The sequence below is a fragment of the Rana temporaria genome, chromosome 6 (genome assembly GCF_905171775.1).
Source record: "Rana temporaria chromosome 6, aRanTem1.1, whole genome shotgun sequence".
NCBI classification, from domain to species: domain Eukaryota; kingdom Metazoa; phylum Chordata; class Amphibia; order Anura; family Ranidae; genus Rana; species Rana temporaria.
Genome location: NC_053494.1, coordinates 187,772,789 through 187,793,544, shown reverse-complemented (window position 1 = coordinate 187,793,544; position 20,756 = coordinate 187,772,789). Strand labels below are relative to the sequence as shown.

General features: G+C 40.8%; 1 protein-coding gene across 25 annotated transcripts in view; it reads right to left on the bottom strand.

Moving 5' to 3' along the window:
• Nucleotides 1-20,756, bottom strand: part of NEB (nebulin) — a 272,007-nt gene that overhangs the window by 1,320 nt on the left and 249,931 nt on the right. For 12 of the 25 annotated variants that reach the window (XM_040357978.1, XM_040357987.1, XM_040357983.1 and 9 more), the window contains 9 exons: nt 19,912-20,004; nt 16,005-16,097; nt 15,311-15,403; nt 12,608-12,715; nt 9,569-9,749; nt 6,980-7,072; nt 1,377-1,523; nt 1,250-1,285; nt 991-1,097 (listed from right to left, as the gene is read on the bottom strand). In XM_040357978.1, the coding sequence (XP_040213912.1) occupies nt 991-1,097; nt 1,250-1,285; nt 1,377-1,523; nt 6,980-7,072; nt 9,569-9,749; nt 12,608-12,715; nt 15,311-15,403; nt 16,005-16,097; nt 19,912-20,004 (951 nt within the window). The remainder of the gene's footprint in view (nt 1-990; nt 1,098-1,249; nt 1,286-1,376; nt 1,524-6,979; nt 7,073-9,568; nt 9,750-12,607; nt 12,716-15,310; nt 15,404-16,004; nt 16,098-19,911; nt 20,005-20,756) is intronic. The other 13 variants (XM_040357994.1, XM_040357988.1, XM_040357992.1 and 10 more) reach the window with 7 other exon arrangements.

Genomic DNA, 20,756 nt, shown 5'->3' with positions numbered 1-20,756 from the left:
GGATGAAAGTAGTGTAGTAGTGTGAACCCAGCCTAAGGCAAATACAAACACTGCTGTTAATAACCATGCAAGGCATTGTGCTGGTATACACCATTAGTATAGGTGTATCAAATAAGTATGATTTGCTAGGAAAAATCTGCTTTAATATCCTTGATTGTTTTTTCATTAGTCAAGTGGCTTTTCTTCCCTCACAAAAAGTGCATTTTCAAGCCCCTGCTGAACAACAGCATGCTGACTTACCAGACTCTCACAGGAATTGTTGTCAGTAAAGCACTACCTGATAGTACAGAGTTTGTGGACCTAAGCTGACAATAGGGAATCTATCAAGCACGCCGTGCATCAACATGGCTGCCTGTGGTTCCCCAGCAGGAGAACACGTAGGGGTGACAATGCTAACATTACACTGGGAGTTGCCACCCTATCACAGCAAGCTCAATAGAGACAAAAGAAATGGGCAGGATTAATAGGCAATTACTATAGCTTTTTGACTGGATAAATGGGGTGTTGCTTGCTCAAAAGCAAATTATGTTCTGCAGTATATTTTTGCAGCAAGGGAGTGCTGCCAAAGCTGGCGAGGGAACAACACATATAAAGCAGATGATAGTTCTTGCTGCATATTTTAGGGATATTGCTACTGGCAAATTCTCATCTGTGTCAGGCAGGGCCAGAACAAGTTGTGGGCAGGGGGGTCGGTTGCCCTGGGAACAATAGATTACCTTAGGGATGGGGCGCCTTCCTTCTGTTGCAAGGCTGACAAGAGAAGTGACAGCGGCAGTGATTTTTTTTATCATTCAAATGACAGCGGCAGTGATTTTAACAAGTGAGTCACTGCTGGGTGTAGAATCCCCAAAGCTTGAACATCATGAATGAAGAGTGGGGCGTAGTCTGGCATATTGGTGCTGGATGACCTTGTCCTGGCACTGGTGTCAGGATCGCTATTGTGAAATTGTCTAAAATATATGTATGATATGATAACTCTTGATTACTTACTCCAGTTGTGGACGGGTGTGATGGCACAGATGAGGCAGTTGTTTGTTGAGTTGCTACAGAAGAAGACCTTTGTTGTGGAAGCTCAGTAGTTTTTGCTTGCTTGTATCCTAGAGTATAAAAACAAAAGTTTACTTAAGGCTAGGAAATCCAGAGCTTTTGCTGTAAGCCTTAGTTTGCTGCTAAAAGCTGTTATTCAGTGCCAGATTCTAATGAGGCTTGTTGGAAGGCTTAGCATAGTTCTTGTTCAATTTGTTCTTACCTTGATAAAACAGTACATGTGAACTTTCCTTGTGGCCTATAAGTATTTTGGAACAACAATAGTGGGTAAGTGCTGAACTATGGCACTCTAACTATGAACTTGATGTGGTCAATAATTTTCACTATACCTGTTACAGTGGTGGTAAACAGACCTCCGTTGCTGTAGTAGGAATGGTGATGGTCAGCCGCCTCGGAAAGTTCAGATTTTTCATCCCCAGCACTCAAGCTAAGTGCACTAGCGGAACGGGAGTGCTCACGGCTTCGACGGGCTTGAACTAAATGAAAAAAATATTTAATACCATTACTGTTCAAAAAAAAAAAAAAAAAAAGAGTGTTAGGCTTATTAAACTTTTTTTTAAATGAAAAGTCTGTGCGTGCACTTTTTGTCTACTTCGCAGAACAGAAAGTGCCCTGTGGTACCTTTTAGACTTAAAAAAATGACAAGTTCCCCCTAAAGTAGAACTGTGCCCAGACTATAAACATTCAAACATTGCCATATCCTTAGAAAGTAGCAAATGACCTTAAAAAGAAGCATTGATTGATATCTGTAGCTACGGGCACTCTGGAGTAATTCGTTCTCAACATTTACAACAGAAAAACTTTCACTTCAGTAGATCATAGAGGAACTAATGAGGAGAGACAAAGTTCTCACAAAAAATAGGGATTTTAATGGGAGACACCAGTTCTGTTTTGAAGGTGAGCACACTAAGACAATAGATTATCCAATTACTTTTTACATACTTCTGTAGATCAGTTAATTTTGGTTAAGGGATGGCTGCCTGCCAGCCTATTATTCTTTTATATAAACACAGAAAATAAGTTAAAAAAGGAAGGGAAAGCAAGTACTGTTAACTGACTTAAAGCAGAAGTCCAGCCTGAGCTTGTTTGGCTGGGCTTCTCCTATGGGTCACAGGTGCAATTTGTTTTGCACTCCTGTGACCCGTTTACAGCAGAGAGTGGATTGAAGTCCACTCTCTGCTGATGTCACCAATGTCAGTCCAGGCACCGCATCATCCTGACTCTGGGAGTCTGGATCCTCCAGGTGACCGGACTGATAGCCCTCTCAGTGAGCTTCTGAGATGGCCGCTCCCCGCCCCTTCACAGCTCAGCTCTCCAGTGAACGTGGAGGAGCAGAGCAGGAGTGTCGCTGATTGACAGGCAGCAGCTCTCTGCTCGGGGAGCTGACAGCTGATGTTCGATAGCTCAGTTCTCAGTGTAGAGGCGCCGGGGGACAAATGCAGCATCCACCTAGGTAAGTATGAACTGTGGAACTGTGTTGGATGTGAATAGGCTGTTGCTCTGCAAGACAGCAGAGATCAGGGAGACAGGCAGCAGGACGAGTAAGTAAAATCCTCTTATTTTGGAGGTCATGTATTTTTGAAATTTTTTAGTTTAGCGACAAAGTTCCCTTAACAACTTCCATACCAGGCATTTACGCAGCTTTCCGCCCAAGCCAATTTTCAGCTTTCAGCACTGTCGCACTTTGAATGGCAATTGCGCGGTCATGCGACACTGTACCCAAACAAAATTGCCGTCCTTTTTTCCCCACAAATAGAGCTTTCTTTTGGTGGTATTTGATCACCTCTGCGATTTTTTTTTTGTTGCGCAACAACTAAAAAAAGACTTAAAATTTGGAAAAAAAATTACGTTTTTTTTCTGTTAATTTTTTTGTAAATAAGTTTTCTCTTTCAATTACGGGCACTGATATGGCGGCACTAATGGGCACCGATGAGATGGCACTGATGGACATTGATGAGGTAGTACTGACGGGCACAGATGAGGTGGCACTGATTGGCGGCGCTGGTATGCGACACTGATGGGCACTCATAGGCGGCACTGATGGGCACACATAGGTGGCACTGATGGGCACACATAGGCGGCACTGATGGGCACACATAGGCGGCACTGATGGGCACTCATGGGCGGCACTGGGCACTCATAGGCGGCACAGATGGGCACTCATGGGCGGCACTTATGGGTGGCACTGATGGATACTTATGGGTGGCACAGATGGGCACTGATAGGTGGGCACTGGGCATGGATGAGCACTGTGGGGTGGCACTGATGGACACTGTGGGGTGGCACTGATGGACACTGGGGTGGCACTGATGGACACTGTGGGGCAGCACTGATTTTGCCAGGTTGCCAGTCAGTGGCCATTTGTGGGCACTGATTGGCATCTTTTTTTTAATGCTTTTTTTTTTTTTTAGACTTTTTTTTTTTTTGCCCACCCTGGTGGTCCAGGGTGGGCATCCCTGGTGGTCCAGTGTGGCGATCCGAGGGGGGGGCTGCGCTGATAAACAATCAGCGCGAACCCCCCCTGTCAGGAGAGCCGCCGATCGGCTCTCCTTGCGTCTGTCAGACGCGAGTGAGGAAGAGCCATCAACGGCTCTTCCTGTTTACATCGTGATCAGCCGTGATTGGACACGGCTGATCACGTGGTAAAGAGTCTCCGCCGGAGGCTCTTTACCGAGATCGGAGATGCAGGGTGTCAGACTGACACCCCGCATCACCGATCGCCGCGATGCGTGCCCCCACGGGCGCACGCGGCATGAAATCCTGCAGGACGTTCTGGAACGTCCTGTCAGGATTTCATAACCACTTCCCGGACGTAAATCGGCTATAGGCCGGGCGGGAAGTGGTTAAAGTTCATTGACCATTTGTTAAGTATATGTAAATATTTAATTAATCTTTCATAGTGAAGCACTGTACAACTTGTGAATTATTACATAAATCAATAAATCTATAAATAAAACTCCCCTTTCATATATTAGTGAATAATACAACTGTGAATATGCAACCAGTCCAAAAGTTTGTAAAATTCATGTGTTCTAATACTTTTATGGTAATATAAAGCCAATTCATATATATCAATGTGTATAAACATCCACCGCTGTGCTCATCTGTCCTCACTGGGATCTGTTATGTGGGCACACCGTCACCCATCAAATTGCCTGCTCACCTCACATACGAGGTAGAAATTCATATAATGGTCTCCTTTGTACCAATAAGTCTTTCCTCTCCATATGTTTAACTATCTTCAACTGTTTATTAACAAAAGCATTACGTTTGTACAAAAAGTTTATGATAGTGCTTTTGTTAATGAACAGTTGGAGATAGTCAAAAATATGGAGAGGAAAGACTTACTGGTGACAAAAGAAAAAGTGGGAAGTAAGGAGGGAGATGAATTTAGGATTGTGTTGGGATACAATATCCAAAAGAATAAGGTAGAAAATATCATTAAGAAGCATTGGAATATACTGTTGAGGGATACGGTTTTAGGGGGTGTTCTTCCCCCCTGCCCCTTATTTGTATATAAAAAGGCACAGAGTTTAAGAAATATTGTGGCCCCGGGAGTTCTGGGCCCCCTAGTAAGAAAAGTTTTTTAAATTTAATTTTTTTATTTTATTTCGATCTTAAAAGGTGTTTCACCCTAAAAACAAATTTCTAGCATGCCATCAAGCATACTAGCGCGATCTACAGTACACCTTTCTTTTATTTTTAGGTGCCGCACTCACTTTTTACTGCCGTAATGGGCGTTCCTATGCACAGGTAAGGTGATTGACGGCCGGCTATGGCGCGTCACGCTCCCCGAAGATAGCCGAAATAGGACTTGCCTCTTCACGGCGCTATACGGCGCCTGCGCACAGACATCGGAGCTGACTGCGCAGGCGCCGTGAAGAGGCAAGTCCTATTTCGGCTATCTTCGGGGGGCGTGACGCGCCATAGCCGGCCGTCAATCATCTTCCCTGTGCATAGGAACGCCCATTCCCTGCGGGGAGTCTGAAACTTCATTACGGCAGTAAACAGTGAGTACAGCGCCTAAAAATAAAAGAAAGGTGTACTGTAGATCGTGCTAGTATGCTTGATGGCATGCTAGAAAAAAAATGTTTTTTTAGGGTGAACCCCCGCTTTAATAAAATGTTTTTTTTTTTAAACAAGATTTACCATCTATGAAGAAATGGTATAGGGTGATAAAATGTATTAATGGGTCTTAGATTATGAATACATGATTAGTTTAGAGGAAATCCATGGTCCACAGGAAGTAGGAGTGTCCGCAATCACTGCTGACAGCCGTGGTGAAGCCCAGAGGGTTGCCTAGGCAACAGTAGTGTTTATAAAGGCTCGGGGTAGGCAGGCTACCCATCTACTGAGGAAGTCCAATCAGAGGGCGACACGCCTCTAGAGGGGAGGTGCCACGACGTCACGCAGCCACCGTGAGTGTATGCCAGTGGTGAGCGAGCGGATGATTTTATCCATATATTTTAAAGTATTCATCTTGTAAGTGTGCCTTATTTTGGGGCTGTTTTAAATAAAAATTAGTCAGCAGAGAGCACTATGGAGTCTGTGTTTGTGAAGGAGTGAGATTCCTGGTTTAATCCATTTAAAGCAGTGGTTCTCAACCTGGGGGTCGGGACCCCCTCGGGGGTCGAATGACGATTTGCCAGGGGTCCCCAAATCCTGGGCTGTTCCTGAAGCCCGCACTGCTCTCCCAGCCTTTTTGGTGGCTGCCCAGCAGGGCTGTCCCTGGAGGGATGGGGGGGGGGGACAAATTAGGATAGAGAGAGAAAAAAGGGAAAGAAGGGAGAACAAAGAAAGAGTGGCACATCCAAAAATGTACCATAAGGGGTTTTAATACTGTACAAGTGAAAGTGACTCAGGGAGCGCTAAATGTCCGTGGGTTAGGGGCACAAATTACTTGTCGTGCCTTGGGTGCTGACAACCCACGCTACGAAAATGATTTTTTTGGTTAGGGGTCCCCACAACTTGGGAACTTTTATCAAGGGGTCACGGCACTAGGAAGGTTGAGAACCACTGATTTAAAGCTATCAGCGCGGGTATATATTTGGGTGAGTGTATGGAGGATCAGCTGATTTGGCGTGAAAAAGAGAGATCGTGGAGAAACAAAGAAGAGACCATTATATGAGTTTTTGACTCATCCGTGAGGTGAGCAGGCAATTTGACGGGTGATGGTGTGCACACATAACAGATCCCAGTGAGGACGGCTGAGCACAGCGGTGGATGTTTATACACATTCATATATATGAACTGCTTTAAATTAACATTGAAGTTCTAGAACACATGAATTGTACACATTTATGGACTGGTTGCATATTCAAAGTTGTATTATTCACTAATTTATGAAAGTTTTGTAGAGTGCCTTTTATTCGTAGTTTTATTTATAGATTTATTGATTTGTGTAATAATTCACAAGTTGTACAGCGCTTCACTATAAGAGAGTAATTTGTTATTTTGGTTATAGTAATTGGTTATTTTGATTATACTTTTTTGATTGTTTCTGCACATTGCACTTTAGGAAGTTGTTCCGATGCTGTTTGGCACTATTCACTTTATGTAGATATTTGAATGTCTACAACCTGAGAGAACAATTTACATACTGTATCCACTTTTCCACTTGCACATTTTTCAAAATTTAGCATGGGGCAGCATGTTGATTGTTGTTATATATCAGCAATGTAGGAATTCAAGAGCCTATCTAAAAACGTACAGATTTGCAAACTTCAACAACTTCAATATGATCATTGTGATATACTGGAATGTGTAGGGCTTCACCTTGTGTTTCATGCATACATGACTTGGCATTTTTTATCTTCTAAATTTTATTTGGAGTGTAACTTAAAATTTGATATTTCTCTTTTTGTAACTCAATCTTTTTTCTGGAGATTTTTCAAAGTAATGAAGCACTGACATATAATAGGAAGGCACCCACCAGAAAGCATGTGTAAGCTTCTTGATTGTATGTTATCTTCAGCTGGGTCATAGTCAAAGACAGATCCAGGATTTGTACGCCACACTCTAAGATCTGCGGGGAACAGAAAGAAAAAACATGAGTTGGATTCTTATTCATTCCAGAACCTGACCTATTCTGTAATTTGTAATCCATAACCTGCAATATGTTATATTACAGTATTTAAACTAAAGAATATATAATAAAGATAATAAATTGTAAAGCAATATTTATAAAAAAAAACAAAAAACAGTTGAGTTACTGAAATTTAAATCTCCTAAACATTTCACTAGAAATTGTAGATGCCTGGAGAACCAAAGAAAAAAACAGCATCAAAACATATCACACTAAAGCTAATGTTTGACTTGTAACTATAAAGGTTCTATAACTATAATGGTCCTCTGACACACCTCGGTCACTTTTGACACATTTTTGAAACCATTGACAATTATACAGCGATCAGTGCTATAAAAATGCACCGATTACTGTGTAAATGTCACTGGCAGGGAAGGGGTTAACACTAGAGGGCGATCAAGGGGTTAACTGTGTTCCCTAGGTGTGTGTTCTAACTGTAGGGGGAGAGAACTGACTATAGGAGATGACAGATCGTGGTTCCTAGCTATTAGGAAGGAACTCATGATCTGCCTCTCCTCACAGAACAGAACAGGGATTTGTGTGTTTACACACACACACACACGTCCCTGTTCTGCCTCTTGTGCTTGCAATCGCGCATAGCCGGCAGTCATCGTGACTGCCGGCCACGAGCATCGGCACCCCCGAAATGCAGCGGGCGTGCCTGCTATCCCACTTAAAGGGACCGACGTACAGCTACGACAGTTTGCGGGATCGTGACGACCTGCCGCAGTATAATGACGGCGGTTGGTCAGCAAGTGTTTAAAGGTAAAAAAAATAAAAATAAACAAACATGTCATACCTGCTCAGTGTGGTGGTTTTGCACAGAGCAGCCCTGATCCTCCTCTTCTCAGGTCCCATGCCGGCGCTCCTGGCCCCTTCCTCCTGTCGAGTCCCCCCAGAGCAAGCAGCTTGCAATGGGGGCACCCAAGCAGGTGTGCTCCCGAGCCACTGTTCATTCAGACAAGGAGCCATGGCTCAGCCCCACCCCCTCTCTCTCCTCACTGGCTCACTGGTCATGATTGGTTCCCACTGCTGTCTCAGACAATGAGGAGGGAGAGTCCCCGGAGAGCTGATGCTCTTGTGCACATCACTGGTTTAATAGGGAGCTCAGATAAGTATTAAGGGGGGGGGGGCTGGATGGCTGCTGAACATAGAAGGTGTTTTACCTTCATGCACAGAATGCATGAAAGTAAAAAACCTTCAGCCTTTAGAACCACTTTAAATCTCAGGGCTTCCAGGGTATGTGAATGCAGATTACTTAAATCTTAGGGCCAGATCCTCAAAAGAGTTACGCAGGCGGATCTGCTGTTCCGCCTGCGTATCCCTGTTTCTATCTTTGGAACTGATCCACAGAATCAGTTTCCAAGAGATAGACAGAAGATCCGGCAGGTGTAATAGTTTTACACTGCCGGATCTTAAGATGCAGTACCGCGACCGCCGCTGGGGGCATTCATCGTCGAAATTACGCATCGGGTATGCTAATGAGGAGTTACGTCGATCCTTAAAGCTTTTTCGCGTTCGCTACGTCGCCGCTACGTTAGTTTCCCGTCGCTTAGTTACACTTTTGTAAAGCAGCCCTACTTTTACACAGCAGGCGTACTGCTGTGTAAAGTATGGCCGTCCTTCCCGCGTCAAATTTTTAAATTTTACGTCGATTGCGTAAGCCATACGGAAATACGCTACGTGCCGATCAAAAAATGAGGTCACGTCGCGCAAAGCACATCGGGAAATTTGCGTCACAAGCATGCGCAGGACGTCCGGTGCGGGAGCGCGCCTAATTTAAATGGGACTCGCCCCATTAGATTAGGAACGCCTTGCGCCGGACGGATTTGAGTTACACCGCCACAAATTTCCAGGTAAGTGTGTTGTGGATCGATACCTAACTTAGGAAATTTGCGGCAGTGTAACTTAAATCTGTTAAGTTACGTTGCGCTGCGGGGCTGTGGATCTGGCCCATAGTGTCTTTTGTGTATTTCTTCCTAATCTGTGCTGTATTTCAGCCTGAAACAAACCCTGTCCTGTGTCTTCATGCAGGAGCTTCCCGTCGTAAAGACTGGTCACCGCTACCCACTTCCTTTCTGCAGGGTGACTAAGTCTTGTATTCACCCTCCTCTAGTTTTTGGCAGGTAGCCTTTACTGATGGACCTGCTGGATCCAACCAACAGCTTTGCTTTCTGCACATGCTAGACCAGTTATGATGTTACTGCTACATTTAGAATGTAATATCTAGGTTTACAAAGGCATTTGGTGTGCACAATGTGGATTTATATTCCTTGCAGCTATTAGGGAAAATGTTTAAAAGAAAGTTTGTGCCTGGAGTTTAGGTTCAATCAAACCAGAGTAACACTTCAAATTGAAGGGTTCTCTTCCCAGGAGAAGCTTGAAGGCACTGGTCCTAAAATACTAAACAGAGAAACTACAAATGTTATCAAGTACCTGTGACGTCTTGATCCTGTTCACTTCTCTTGCGCTCAATTTCCACAACCTTCCTCTGGATTCCTCTGTAGTTAATGTCACTGAAGTCTATGGTGTTTTTCTTCACTCTCTCCGTTATTGGGTCAGAGACCACAGGAGTGAAACATCCCTTCTGTTTTTCAAAATCTTCATGGTATCTCACCTAAAAAAGGTAAAAAAAATTATAAATGTAATGAGCCATCTTTATTGTAAAACTATACTGATACAAATCTGGCTGTAGTGATACAAACTTGGCTAAGGTGATTTTAGCTGCACTAGTGCACTTGCGACAGAAACAATTAAAGTGGAGTTCCACCCAACTTTATTACTTGGTCTTAAAACGAAAGACCACCCTTCCACCCCTCGTTTTTGGATATACAATTAATTTATTTCTCTTACCTTAGTAGTAAAAAGTAGGGCTGTGGAAATTAACTATTAATTCATCGATTAATCTTTAATTTTTTTGATCAATCAACATTTTTTTGATAGATCAAAATTCTTTTGATTGGTACTCACCTCTCCGCCGGCTTCCGGGCCTTCAGGGAGTTCCGTTGGAGATCCGGTGATGTCACAGACACCGGCGGGGCTTACCGTGTCCATCTGAAGGGCTCCTTTGCTGTGCCTTCATATCTGCATGCCGGCGGGACCTTACTATCTGCCACATGCAGGGGCTGTTACACTTCCCTCTATCACTTCCCTCTATCAACCTGGGATTCTATAGCCATCCACTGAGAGTTGTGGAAGTTCCCTTCATGGGACATCTACATGCCGATGGATTGATGTTAACCCCTCCTCATCTGGATTCAGCAGTGGCATCGTTGTACACATTTTTATACCAGTATCATACTTAGCTATATGTTTTTATGACTGCTTTTGCTACCGTTTGGTATTACTCACACCATTTTTACAGTTTATGTAGCTACATAGACTTTATCTCCAGTGCAATATTTATTTTGTTACCTACTTGAAGACTATAAAAGTTTTAATGCTATTCCCATCGAGCGCTGCCTTTGTGTGTTTTTTGTATCCTGCTATCCATTTCTCCAGTGGTTGGAAGCTGCACTGGGAATCAGCCTGCAATGAGATCAGCTAAAAGTAGTTGGATCTGTATGTGTGTTATAATTAATCGAAATTAGTCGATTAATTGATAAAAAAAAATCGATTAATCGAACACAAAAATTTGGATCAGTAACAGCCCTAGTAAAAAGGTGAACATTTCCTCTTCTGGCTCTGCCCCTCCTCCTTCTTCCAGCTCCACTGCTGGTTTTCCTTGGGTACAATGGCTGCGCCTGCACCCGATCAGATGGATGGATCAGCCTCGGGGCTGACATCGCGGGCTCCCTGGACAGGTAAGTGTTCTTGTTAAAAGTTAGTAGCGTGTTCGTAGCTACTGGAACTCCGCTTTAAGTACTGTCCATGATACTTTTTTTATTTGCGCTAACATACAATTTCAGGACAAGCTTTCCGGGTATGTCCCCTTGGACCTTGAAGAAGGAGACATACCCCAAAAGCTTTTCTTGAAAAATTGTACGTTAGTACAAATAAAAAAAGTATCACGCACCATACTCAATTTTTGCTGTACTTGGCTACAATCTCATCTTGGCAGTGGATTCTTCCCAATAAACATATTATGGGGGAATACTTATCAAACAGGTTTAAAAATCTTGTCCATTCTCTGTTGTTTCCCCAATAAGCTGATGCCAGGGCATGTTCAAACTGAACTCCAGGCAGATATAAATGCATTAATTAATACACCATTAAATGTATTTTTATTAAATACGTGTAAGTTCCTAATTTTGACTACATATTAGCTTCTTGCAGTCTACCATACAGTCTATGCAGCAATGCTCAGAGAGGGCTTAGGGGAAATAGCACCAGGAGTCAATCAGGTGTGCTGCAATGAATATGTTAATAGCAAGAGAGAGCAGATTGATAGTGGTGTGCTTCTTCTTCCTGTGAGTTAAAAGTGTTACTAAACCCAGGACTCTGTATTCTCTATACTTGGTTCCCACAGTACACAGAACATGGAAATGCAATTATTTTAGTAAATATAAACTATTAAATTCCATTTCTCCTCAGCAGTATATAGTAGTCCTGTGGCTACTATCAGTGTTCAGAAGAGCACCGATTGTCCTATGAAGCTGTATGACCCCTGACCCTCTGTCTGGACAAAGCCATTCCTGTGGTGATCACATGCCCCCACCCCAAAAAAAAACTCTCTAGCAAAACACCAAACTTAGAATGTGCAGAGTGCTTCCAAGGCTCTGTACTATTAGCAGATGGATCTGGGACAGTAAAAGAAGGGAAGGATCAGAGAAGACAGGATCAACCAGCGGCCTAACACAATGCAGAGGAATAACTCCTTAGGTTCCATAGTGAGTATGCATATACAGACTGGTTTTACTGGTAAATATAGGGAATGTGGCACTTGCTAAACCTATTAATAAATAATAATTATGCTAAAATCCTAGTAATATAAAGAATGTGCAAATGAACAATTGAATCTGTGCAAAATAATTAAATGCAGCAATAAATATAGCAAATAATTGTGCAAAATTGGCAAATTTTGCACAATTATTTGCTATATTTATTGCTGCATTTTTATATTATTGCTGCATTTAATTATTTTGCATAGATTGAATTGTTCATTTGCTCTTGGATTTCATTCTTTATATTACTAGGATTTTAGCTTAATTAATATTTATTAATAGGTTTAGCAAGCGCCACATTCCCTATATCTACCATTTATGCATTGTGTGAGAAACACTTTATGTTGGCAGCTGCTGTGTTAGTTTTAGCAATTTCTAAACCCTTGTGGTTTGCACATTAGTACCCCCCCTTTTTTATAGACTGGTTTTACTCTTGTCGGTTTAGTAACACTTTAAAGTGCAGCAGAAAAAGATCAGTTCCCCTCTTCTGCTAAACAAGGCTGCACTGTAGTGCAGAGCTGTGCTGATTTCAGGCAAATAAAACATTGGTACAATTAATCATAAAAACTGAAACAATGACATGCAGTATTACCGATGAGATATGGCGCTGAGATTCACGAACACGTCTCATTTCAGGTGTGTCCATTATGTAGGCGGCTCTGCCTTGTATCTGTTTACGGAACTGGTCAGAGTATAGAACCTGAGGGTGAAGAAACAAATAGTGAATGGACTGCACAAGGCTCATTTTTCTATCCGGGTAGTAGGAGAGTTATTGAAAGCAGTAGTTATATTACTAGCAACAAACTGTAAGTAACTAGAGCACAAGCCACTGGGGTCAGGACACTAATATTTTTCTTACCTGATTGTCAGAAGGCTGAAACCTTAAAATTAGTTACAGATTTTTTTTTCTTAGAAAATTGTTAAAGATAAGTAAATCATTTAACAAAAATTTGATTGTTGTAGTCTCCCTATTAATCTTAATATTACTACAGGTTTATATTAGTCATGTTTGTAGTTTAACACCAAGGCGATTGGTTATTAACATTTCAATTGTAATGGTTACTGTAGTTGCTTCAGTACCATTTGTTCTTCGGTGAGTTTTTGTAATGTTATATCGCTGTATAACTAGAAACACAGAAGCAAAAAAGATTGACACCATAAAAAGACTAGGTGGTCCATAAAGTCTGCCATTTTTAACATTTTAGTCCGAGGATACACCAGTCCCAAGCATGTTTATGTTTACTTCTGTCTTGACCCACTACCTCTGCTGTTCCAACCATCTAGCACTCTCTTGGTAAAGTAAAACTTTTTAAAGTTACCCTTGAACTTTCCTTGTCCTAGCTTGAGGTCATCCTCCTGTGTTCCTGGCCATAGACCTACAAATGCAGTTGGAAATATAGAGCTAGCCCAAAGCTTTTCTCCTGCCCGGCTCTGTCAAACACATGCACCCAAATCTGCTCTTAGCATACATGGTAATGCCTATGAAGGAGGCAAGTGTAGCCACACTCCCAGAACAGGCTTGCCACAGATTATTGGTTGGGAATCATAAAAACTGAATCAAAAACTGTTCTCTAATTTTGTTGGAAAAGGCTAATATCTAATGCCCTATACACCCGATCGGTTCGTCTGATGAAAACGAATCGATCGTGTGTGGGCCCCATCGTTTTTTTTCCCCATCGGTGAAAAAAAATAGAACCTGTTTTAAAATTCTCTGATGGTTAAAGAACCGATAGAAAAAAAAAACGATCGTCTGTGGGGAAATCCATCGTCAAAAATCCACGCATGCTCAGAATCAAGTCGACGCATGCCTTGAAGCATTGAACTTAATTTTTCTCTGCACATCGTTGTGTTTTATGTCACCGCGTTGGACACGATCGGATTTTTAACTGATGGTGTGTAGGCAAGACTGATGAAAGTCAGCTTCATCGGATATCTGATGAAAAAATCCATAGGTCCGTTTTCATCAGATGAACCGATCGTGTGTACGTGGCATTACAATACTTTTAAATGTTGCATTCACTTTGTTCGGGTTACTACTTTATAGTATACTCAATTTAATCCAAACTTAGAGTCAGGGAGAGGTTTGTTTTGCTTTGCATCACAGGTTATAGGGATCCTATATTTTCATTTTTTCATCGGCCAATCATCTAATGGCCTGAATATGCACACTGGCTACAGTCGCAGCTTCCAGACATATGTAAAACTTCACATTTATAAGCATAGGCAAAGGTATTTTTCTTGTTCTTGAGTATGATTTAGCTCTGCTATACTGTATATAATATAAAATACAGCAAGCAGTGTGTGGCACACTGTACATAATAGTGTAAAAAATAAGCACTTCGGCTTTTAGCTAAAAAGCAGTAGTAAGATAGAAAATCAAAAGTACTGAGTCTGTACAAGCCTGTAAAAGCCCCATTAAACTTTTAAAGTGATATTAAAGTCTTGTTTTTTTTGTTTTGTTTTTTCATTTAAAAATAACAAACATGTTAAACTTACCTGCTCTGTGCAGTGATTTTGCACAGAGCAGCCCAGATCTTTCTCTTCTCCGGTCCACCACCGATGCTCCTGGACCCTACCTCCTGCCGAGTGCACCCACAGCAAGCAGTGTGCTATTGGGGCACCCGAGCCGCTGCTCTGTGTCCATTCAGACACAGAGCCATGGCTCAGCCCTGCCTCCTCTCCCTACTCATTGGCTCACTGACTTTGATTGACAGCAGCGGGCGCCAATGGTGCCTGCTGCTGCCTTTGCCAATGAGGAGGGAGAGTCCTTGGACAACCGAGGCTCTAGTGCAGCATCGCTAGATAGAGACAAACCAATGTAAGTAGTAGGGTGGGGGGGGGGGCTGCCTTTAGAACCACTTTATACCTAGCCAATTGTTTTATGTTTTGTTCCATGTTTTGGACAATTTTGAGAGGATATATTTTTATTTCTTGACTTTCTCCTTCTACTTTCTGTCCTGTCATCCCCTGAGAAATAGTAAATAATTAGGAAAGGAAGTAAGAGAAAATCTTCCCAAAAAGGACACAGGTGACAAAAAGGCCTCTTCAAACAGAACATAAAAAGGTCCAAATTTATATTCATTAAAATTCTAGTTTTTAAGTGTTATATTTTTAATAAGAAAAGAATGTTATATTTTAGTTTTCAAAATGTTAACTATATTTTTTTATTGACTTTTGTTTAATTGCAAAACTATTATCTATCTATTGTAATTAGATTGTCATAGGCATACACAGCACAAATTAAAAAGTAATATGTTTTAGGAATTAATGCCCTGGCTGAGTTACATAAAAATACCGAGCTAATATTTTCTTGGTTGCGTTTAACACGCTCCATCTCAGGGGTTACAGGTGTTGGGGTGGCTTTTCCAGAATGTTCTTTATATGACACCTACAGTGTACAAAGAAGCATTTATATATCACAGTACATACGAGCATAATATATTGATAGTGTTATTGTTTAGGGTCACGTAACACTGCACATAGGAGGAGGTTGTAAGAGAAGATACTGTTAGGCTTGAAGCAATAGCAGAAATACATAGTCACGACTTGCAAAAACATATTTGCTGCAGTATAACATTGCTGTAATTTATTAAATTGTAAATAATTTCATTGTTCAGAAATTGTGTAGACCAGTTATAAAAGTTTTTAGTTTTTTTCAAACAAACAAAATTTAATCTCATATGCCAGCTAATTCTTCCGGAGCACCAGATGACCTGGTTTTTATATAACAACACACTCAAAGCTGTTCCGAAAATATCTAGATTATTAATTGGAAGGAGATTTTGGAGGAATTTGGGCTGATCTAACCCAGTACAAAAGCTAATAAAAATCAGATAGAAATTAGAGTAAGCAAAACTGTAAATTACGTTGCTGCCAAGGGAAAATGGAGGCGTTGTTACTGGTGTTATAATCTCATGATTTATTTCTAAAAACGACAGTGGTCAGTTTTATCTAAGCAGTTTTATATTAGCATATGTTGCAGAAAGTACCATGCTAATGTTTTCTTGATTGCGTCTGACCCTCTCCAACTCTGGAGTGTCTGTAGTGGGGGTACTTTTCCCCAGATTGTCTTTGTATGAAACCTACAGGTTATAAGGGTAGGCAGGATTAACCATTTTAAACATTTTGCAGAATTTGGGTTACTCTTAACTTTTTGTTATCATTCTTTGACGTTTTACAAAACGAAAGAAAGAGCAAGCCTCAAAATATTCTGTGTGACTGGCAGAACAAAGTAGAGCCTTAAGCAGCCCGATGACTTGCCTTTTCTCCCATCCATTCACAACCCCATTCTTGAAAATAAATTAAGAATTCAATTTGAAAAATTGGGCATTAGAACACTGCTCCAATTACTTTTAAATGGTATACCAAATTAGATTAAACCAAGTCAGGCAACATGCCATGATGAGGATAGGAGCACATTGTGTCCTAGAAAGACCTAGAAAAATGTATGCAGGCTGATATTCCAGACTATTCTCTGTGAATAGTTTTGAAATGCTGGCAAGGATGTGAAAAGTGGAGCTGTCAACAGTCAGATTTGAAAGAAATATAAGTAGACTTTTTAAAAGATTACACAAACCAGGACTCCTGTGGAAGTAATATGTATTTAGCTCTTGACTGAATTATGTTCAGTATGCAGGGGTACATGATTTTAACATAAAATTCAAGAATTGAATTAAGAAATGAGATAATTATCTCTGAAAAATCTGAAATATATGATAACTTGAAAGATGATGAGATGCTACAGTGAGGGGAAAAGGGTATTTGATCCCCTGCTGATTTTGGACATTTGCCTACTGACAAGGAGATGATCAGTTTATAATTTTAATGGTAGGTTTTATTTTGGTTTCTTCTGACCACAACACTTTCACCCAGTTTTCATCTAAATCATTCAGATGTTCATTAGCAAACTTCAGATGAGCCTGTACATGTGCTTTTCTGAGCAGGGGGATCTTGCGGGCCCTGCAGGATTTCAATCCTTTACGGCGTAGTGTGTTACTAATTGTTTTCTTGGTGATTTTGGTCCCAGCTGCCTTGAGATCATTGCCAAGATTCTCCCGTTTAGTTTTGGGCTGATTCCTCACCGTTCTCATGGTCATTGAAACTCCACAAGGTGAGATCTTGCATGGAACCCCAGACCGAGGGAGATTGACAGTTATTTTGTGTCTCTTCCATTTGCGAATAATCACACCAACTGTTGTCACCCTCTCACCAAGCTGCTTGGCGATGGTCTTGTAGCCCATTCAAGAATTGTGTAGGTCTACAATCATGTCCCTGACTAATTGATTGATTGCTTCTATGGACAGGTGTCTTTTATACAGGTAACACACTGAGATTAGAAGCACTCCCTTTAAGAGAGTTCTCCTAATCTCAGCTTGTTATCTTGCTGATTGATAGGGGGTCAAATAATTATTTAACCACGCAAGTCGCCGTACCTGTATGCCGGTACTTTGACGCTAAATACCATTGTTATGGCAGCAGCTAGCTGCCATAACCCCGGTATTTTCAGAAACGGCGTGCAGTTCTCTTTAAGAATAAAAGTGGTCTCTGCTGCGGATTCGTTGCAAGATTCGTTGCAAAATAACTTTTAGCGGAGCCGTTGGTAGCGGTAGAGGCGATCGTGTCCTTTCCCCTCTGAGTCTGGATGCAGAGTGAGGGAAAGATGGCCCCAAACTCAGCTCCATAACATTAGATGGCGAAAGTGACGTCAAATGTCACTCCGCCCAATGCTCTTTTTTTGCAAGAAAAAAAATATGACATTTAATTATTTTTTTATTGCATTTTTGTAAATGTGATAGCCAGGGTCTTTTTGACCCCAGATCTCACATATAAGAGGTCCTGCCACGCTTTTTTCTGTTACAAGGGATGTTTTGGGAAGGGGTCAAATGCTCATTTCACTTATTAAAATCAAAATCAATTTATAACTTTTTTGAAATGCGTTTTTCTGGATTTTTTGGTTGTTATTCTGTCTCTCACTGTTAAAACAAACCTACCATTAAAATTATAGACTGATCATTTTTATTTCATTGGGCAAACATACAAAATCAGCAAAGGATCAAATACTTTTTTGCCTCACTGTAGATATATTATTTGAGGCTTGTTTTTTATATAATTTTAGAGTCTAAGATCCTAAGCACATTTTCTAAATTATTAAAAAAATAAGAAAAATAGACAATATAAGATAATATATTGTTCACACATTGTAAATGTAGGGAAGGGTCACAAACACAAAGGCATACTTCTGGATTATGTTAAAGAGAGGATTTCAAAAGTTTTTTTTTTAATGCAAAAATTATAAAAGCTGTGATTCATTTTTGTAAAGTAATTAAATATGTTACAAAATTAAAAGGTATCTGTGGTGTTTAAATGCATTGGGATTAATAGAATAGCTATAAACATACATGGAGTAATGAAAACAGTGTTCAAAGTGGGTGAGTAGGAATATTTAATTAGAATTTCTGTGGGGAATGGTATGGTTTTAGCAATGAAAGTATGTTCAGTTATTGAATTTTGAAGAAAAAAGTGCAAGTTCTGGAATTAGGAGGGATTTTGTATAGCAGATATTAAGTCACAAATGTAATTGTCGTAGACAGAAAATAAGTATTTATGTTTAAGAAACAATGCACTGGGAGTTAACAGAACAATAAGGTATAAAGTAGGGTTTTGTTGAAACATTTACAAGACAGCTAAAGAACAGAATAAAAGGGAAAAGTAGAGGGGACTGATTAAGACAATGGGGTTGATTTACTGAAGGCAAATAGGCTTTCACTTTGCAAAAGAGTTTGGGCCAGATCCACGAAGCGCGGCGCTTCTATCCGTCCGGCGTAGCGTATCTCTGATACACTACGCCGCCGTAACTTACAGCTTTTTTTTGTATCCTGAAAGAATTTGCGCCGTAAGTTACGGCGGCGTAGTGTAACTTTGGCGGCGTAAGGGCGCGCAATTCAAATGTATGTGATGGGGGTGTGTTTTATGTTAATACGTCTTGACCCGATGTAAATTACGTGTTTTTTTAACTGCGCATGCGCCGTCCGTGGGGGTATCCCAGTGCGCATGCTCGAAATTAACCCGCAACAAGCCAATGCTTACGACGTGAACGTCATTCTACGCAAAGCCCTATTCGCGAACGACTTACGCAAACGTCGTAAAATTTTCAAATTTAGACGCGGGAACGACGGCCATACTTAACATAGGATACGCCTCATATAGCAGGGGTAACTATACGCCGAAAAAAGCCTTACGGAAACAACGTAAAAAAATTCGCCGGCCGGACGTACGTTTGTGGATTCGCGTATCTAGCTAATTTGCATACTCAACGTGGAAATCGACAGAAACGCCACCTAGCGGCCATCATAAAAATGCACCTTAGATCCGACGGCGTTCTAAGACGTACGCCAGTCGGATCTAGCGCAGCTTCAGGCATATCTCGTTTTGTGGATACAAAACAAAGATACGCCGGAGCAAAAGAGAAGTTATGCGGTGTATCAATAGATACGCCAGCGTAACTTATTTGAGGATCTGGCCCATTGACTTTAGCTTAGTAAATGTGGTGAACATTTCCTTTGCATAGAATATCAAATCACGTACAAAGAAAATAAAGACTGTATTTTTTTTTGCACGTGACTAGATGATGGAAGTCAGCAGAGGTTCACTTCATACGCAAAGACAAGGGAAACTTCCCATGCAAAGGGAAAGATCTATTTTTTTCAGTATATCAACCCCAAGGAGAATAATGTTAAAAATGTTATGAGGTTGAAATGCATCTAAATGAAGTGTGTGAATATAAATTTTATAAGGTAATTCATTTACAATTTAGGTTATTAAGGTCAGAGTTAAAGATGTTATAGTGAGGGATTTTAAGTGAGACTTTAGAGGCATCTTTTTAGTTTTGGCATATACCGAGCTAATATGTTCTTGATTGCGCTTTACTCTCTCCATCTCAGGAGTCATAGGCATTGGTGTTGCTGTTCCCAAGTTTTCTTTGTACATAATCTGATGGTAGAAGAAGGTACCCCATGTTTAACAAAACAAAACACATAGCTGTTCAAAAATAAAGTTTTGTTAAATAGTTTCTGAGCAATGATTGATAGAAGGAAAGGTCAGTAGAGAGCTGGTCAAATATCACATGTCACATGACAAATATCTTATTTAAAGTAACTTTGTTGCTGGGTTAAAGTTTTACTAGCAAACTAAAATGCTTTGTACTCATCTGTCTCACTACTAGTTGCTTTGATCTTCACTCTGTTGAACAAAAAATCTCCAATCGGATACATACGTCCCCCATTGTACCCTGTTTTGGTTCCTTCCGCTGACCCCTGTGTTAGTAGTGTATCCTGCAGTGAAATAAGGAACCACAGCGTGCAGCAGGGGACCAGGAGGTATGTCAGATGTGAAAAATAGATTGCTGTGCAAGAAAGTGAAGATTGGCAAAAAGATCAAGGAACAGACGAGTTAAAAACTTCTCTTTTGCATGTGGTACTTTGCTATGTTTTTCGAACCCAGCAACATAGTCACGTTAATAGACTGTTGATATAGTACAACCCAGATACAGTAAGTAATGCAATTGTTTAATGGATAAAGGTTTAAAAGGTTTATCATTAACCATTAATTAATTAGTCATGTTTTAGGGTTTCTTGGGAAGGTAAGTAATTATTTCGATTTTTTTAATGAGGTATATCTATGTTAATATACATTTTAATAAAAATCATCATCAGGCATTCATCAAAATGACCAGTGATGGTTAT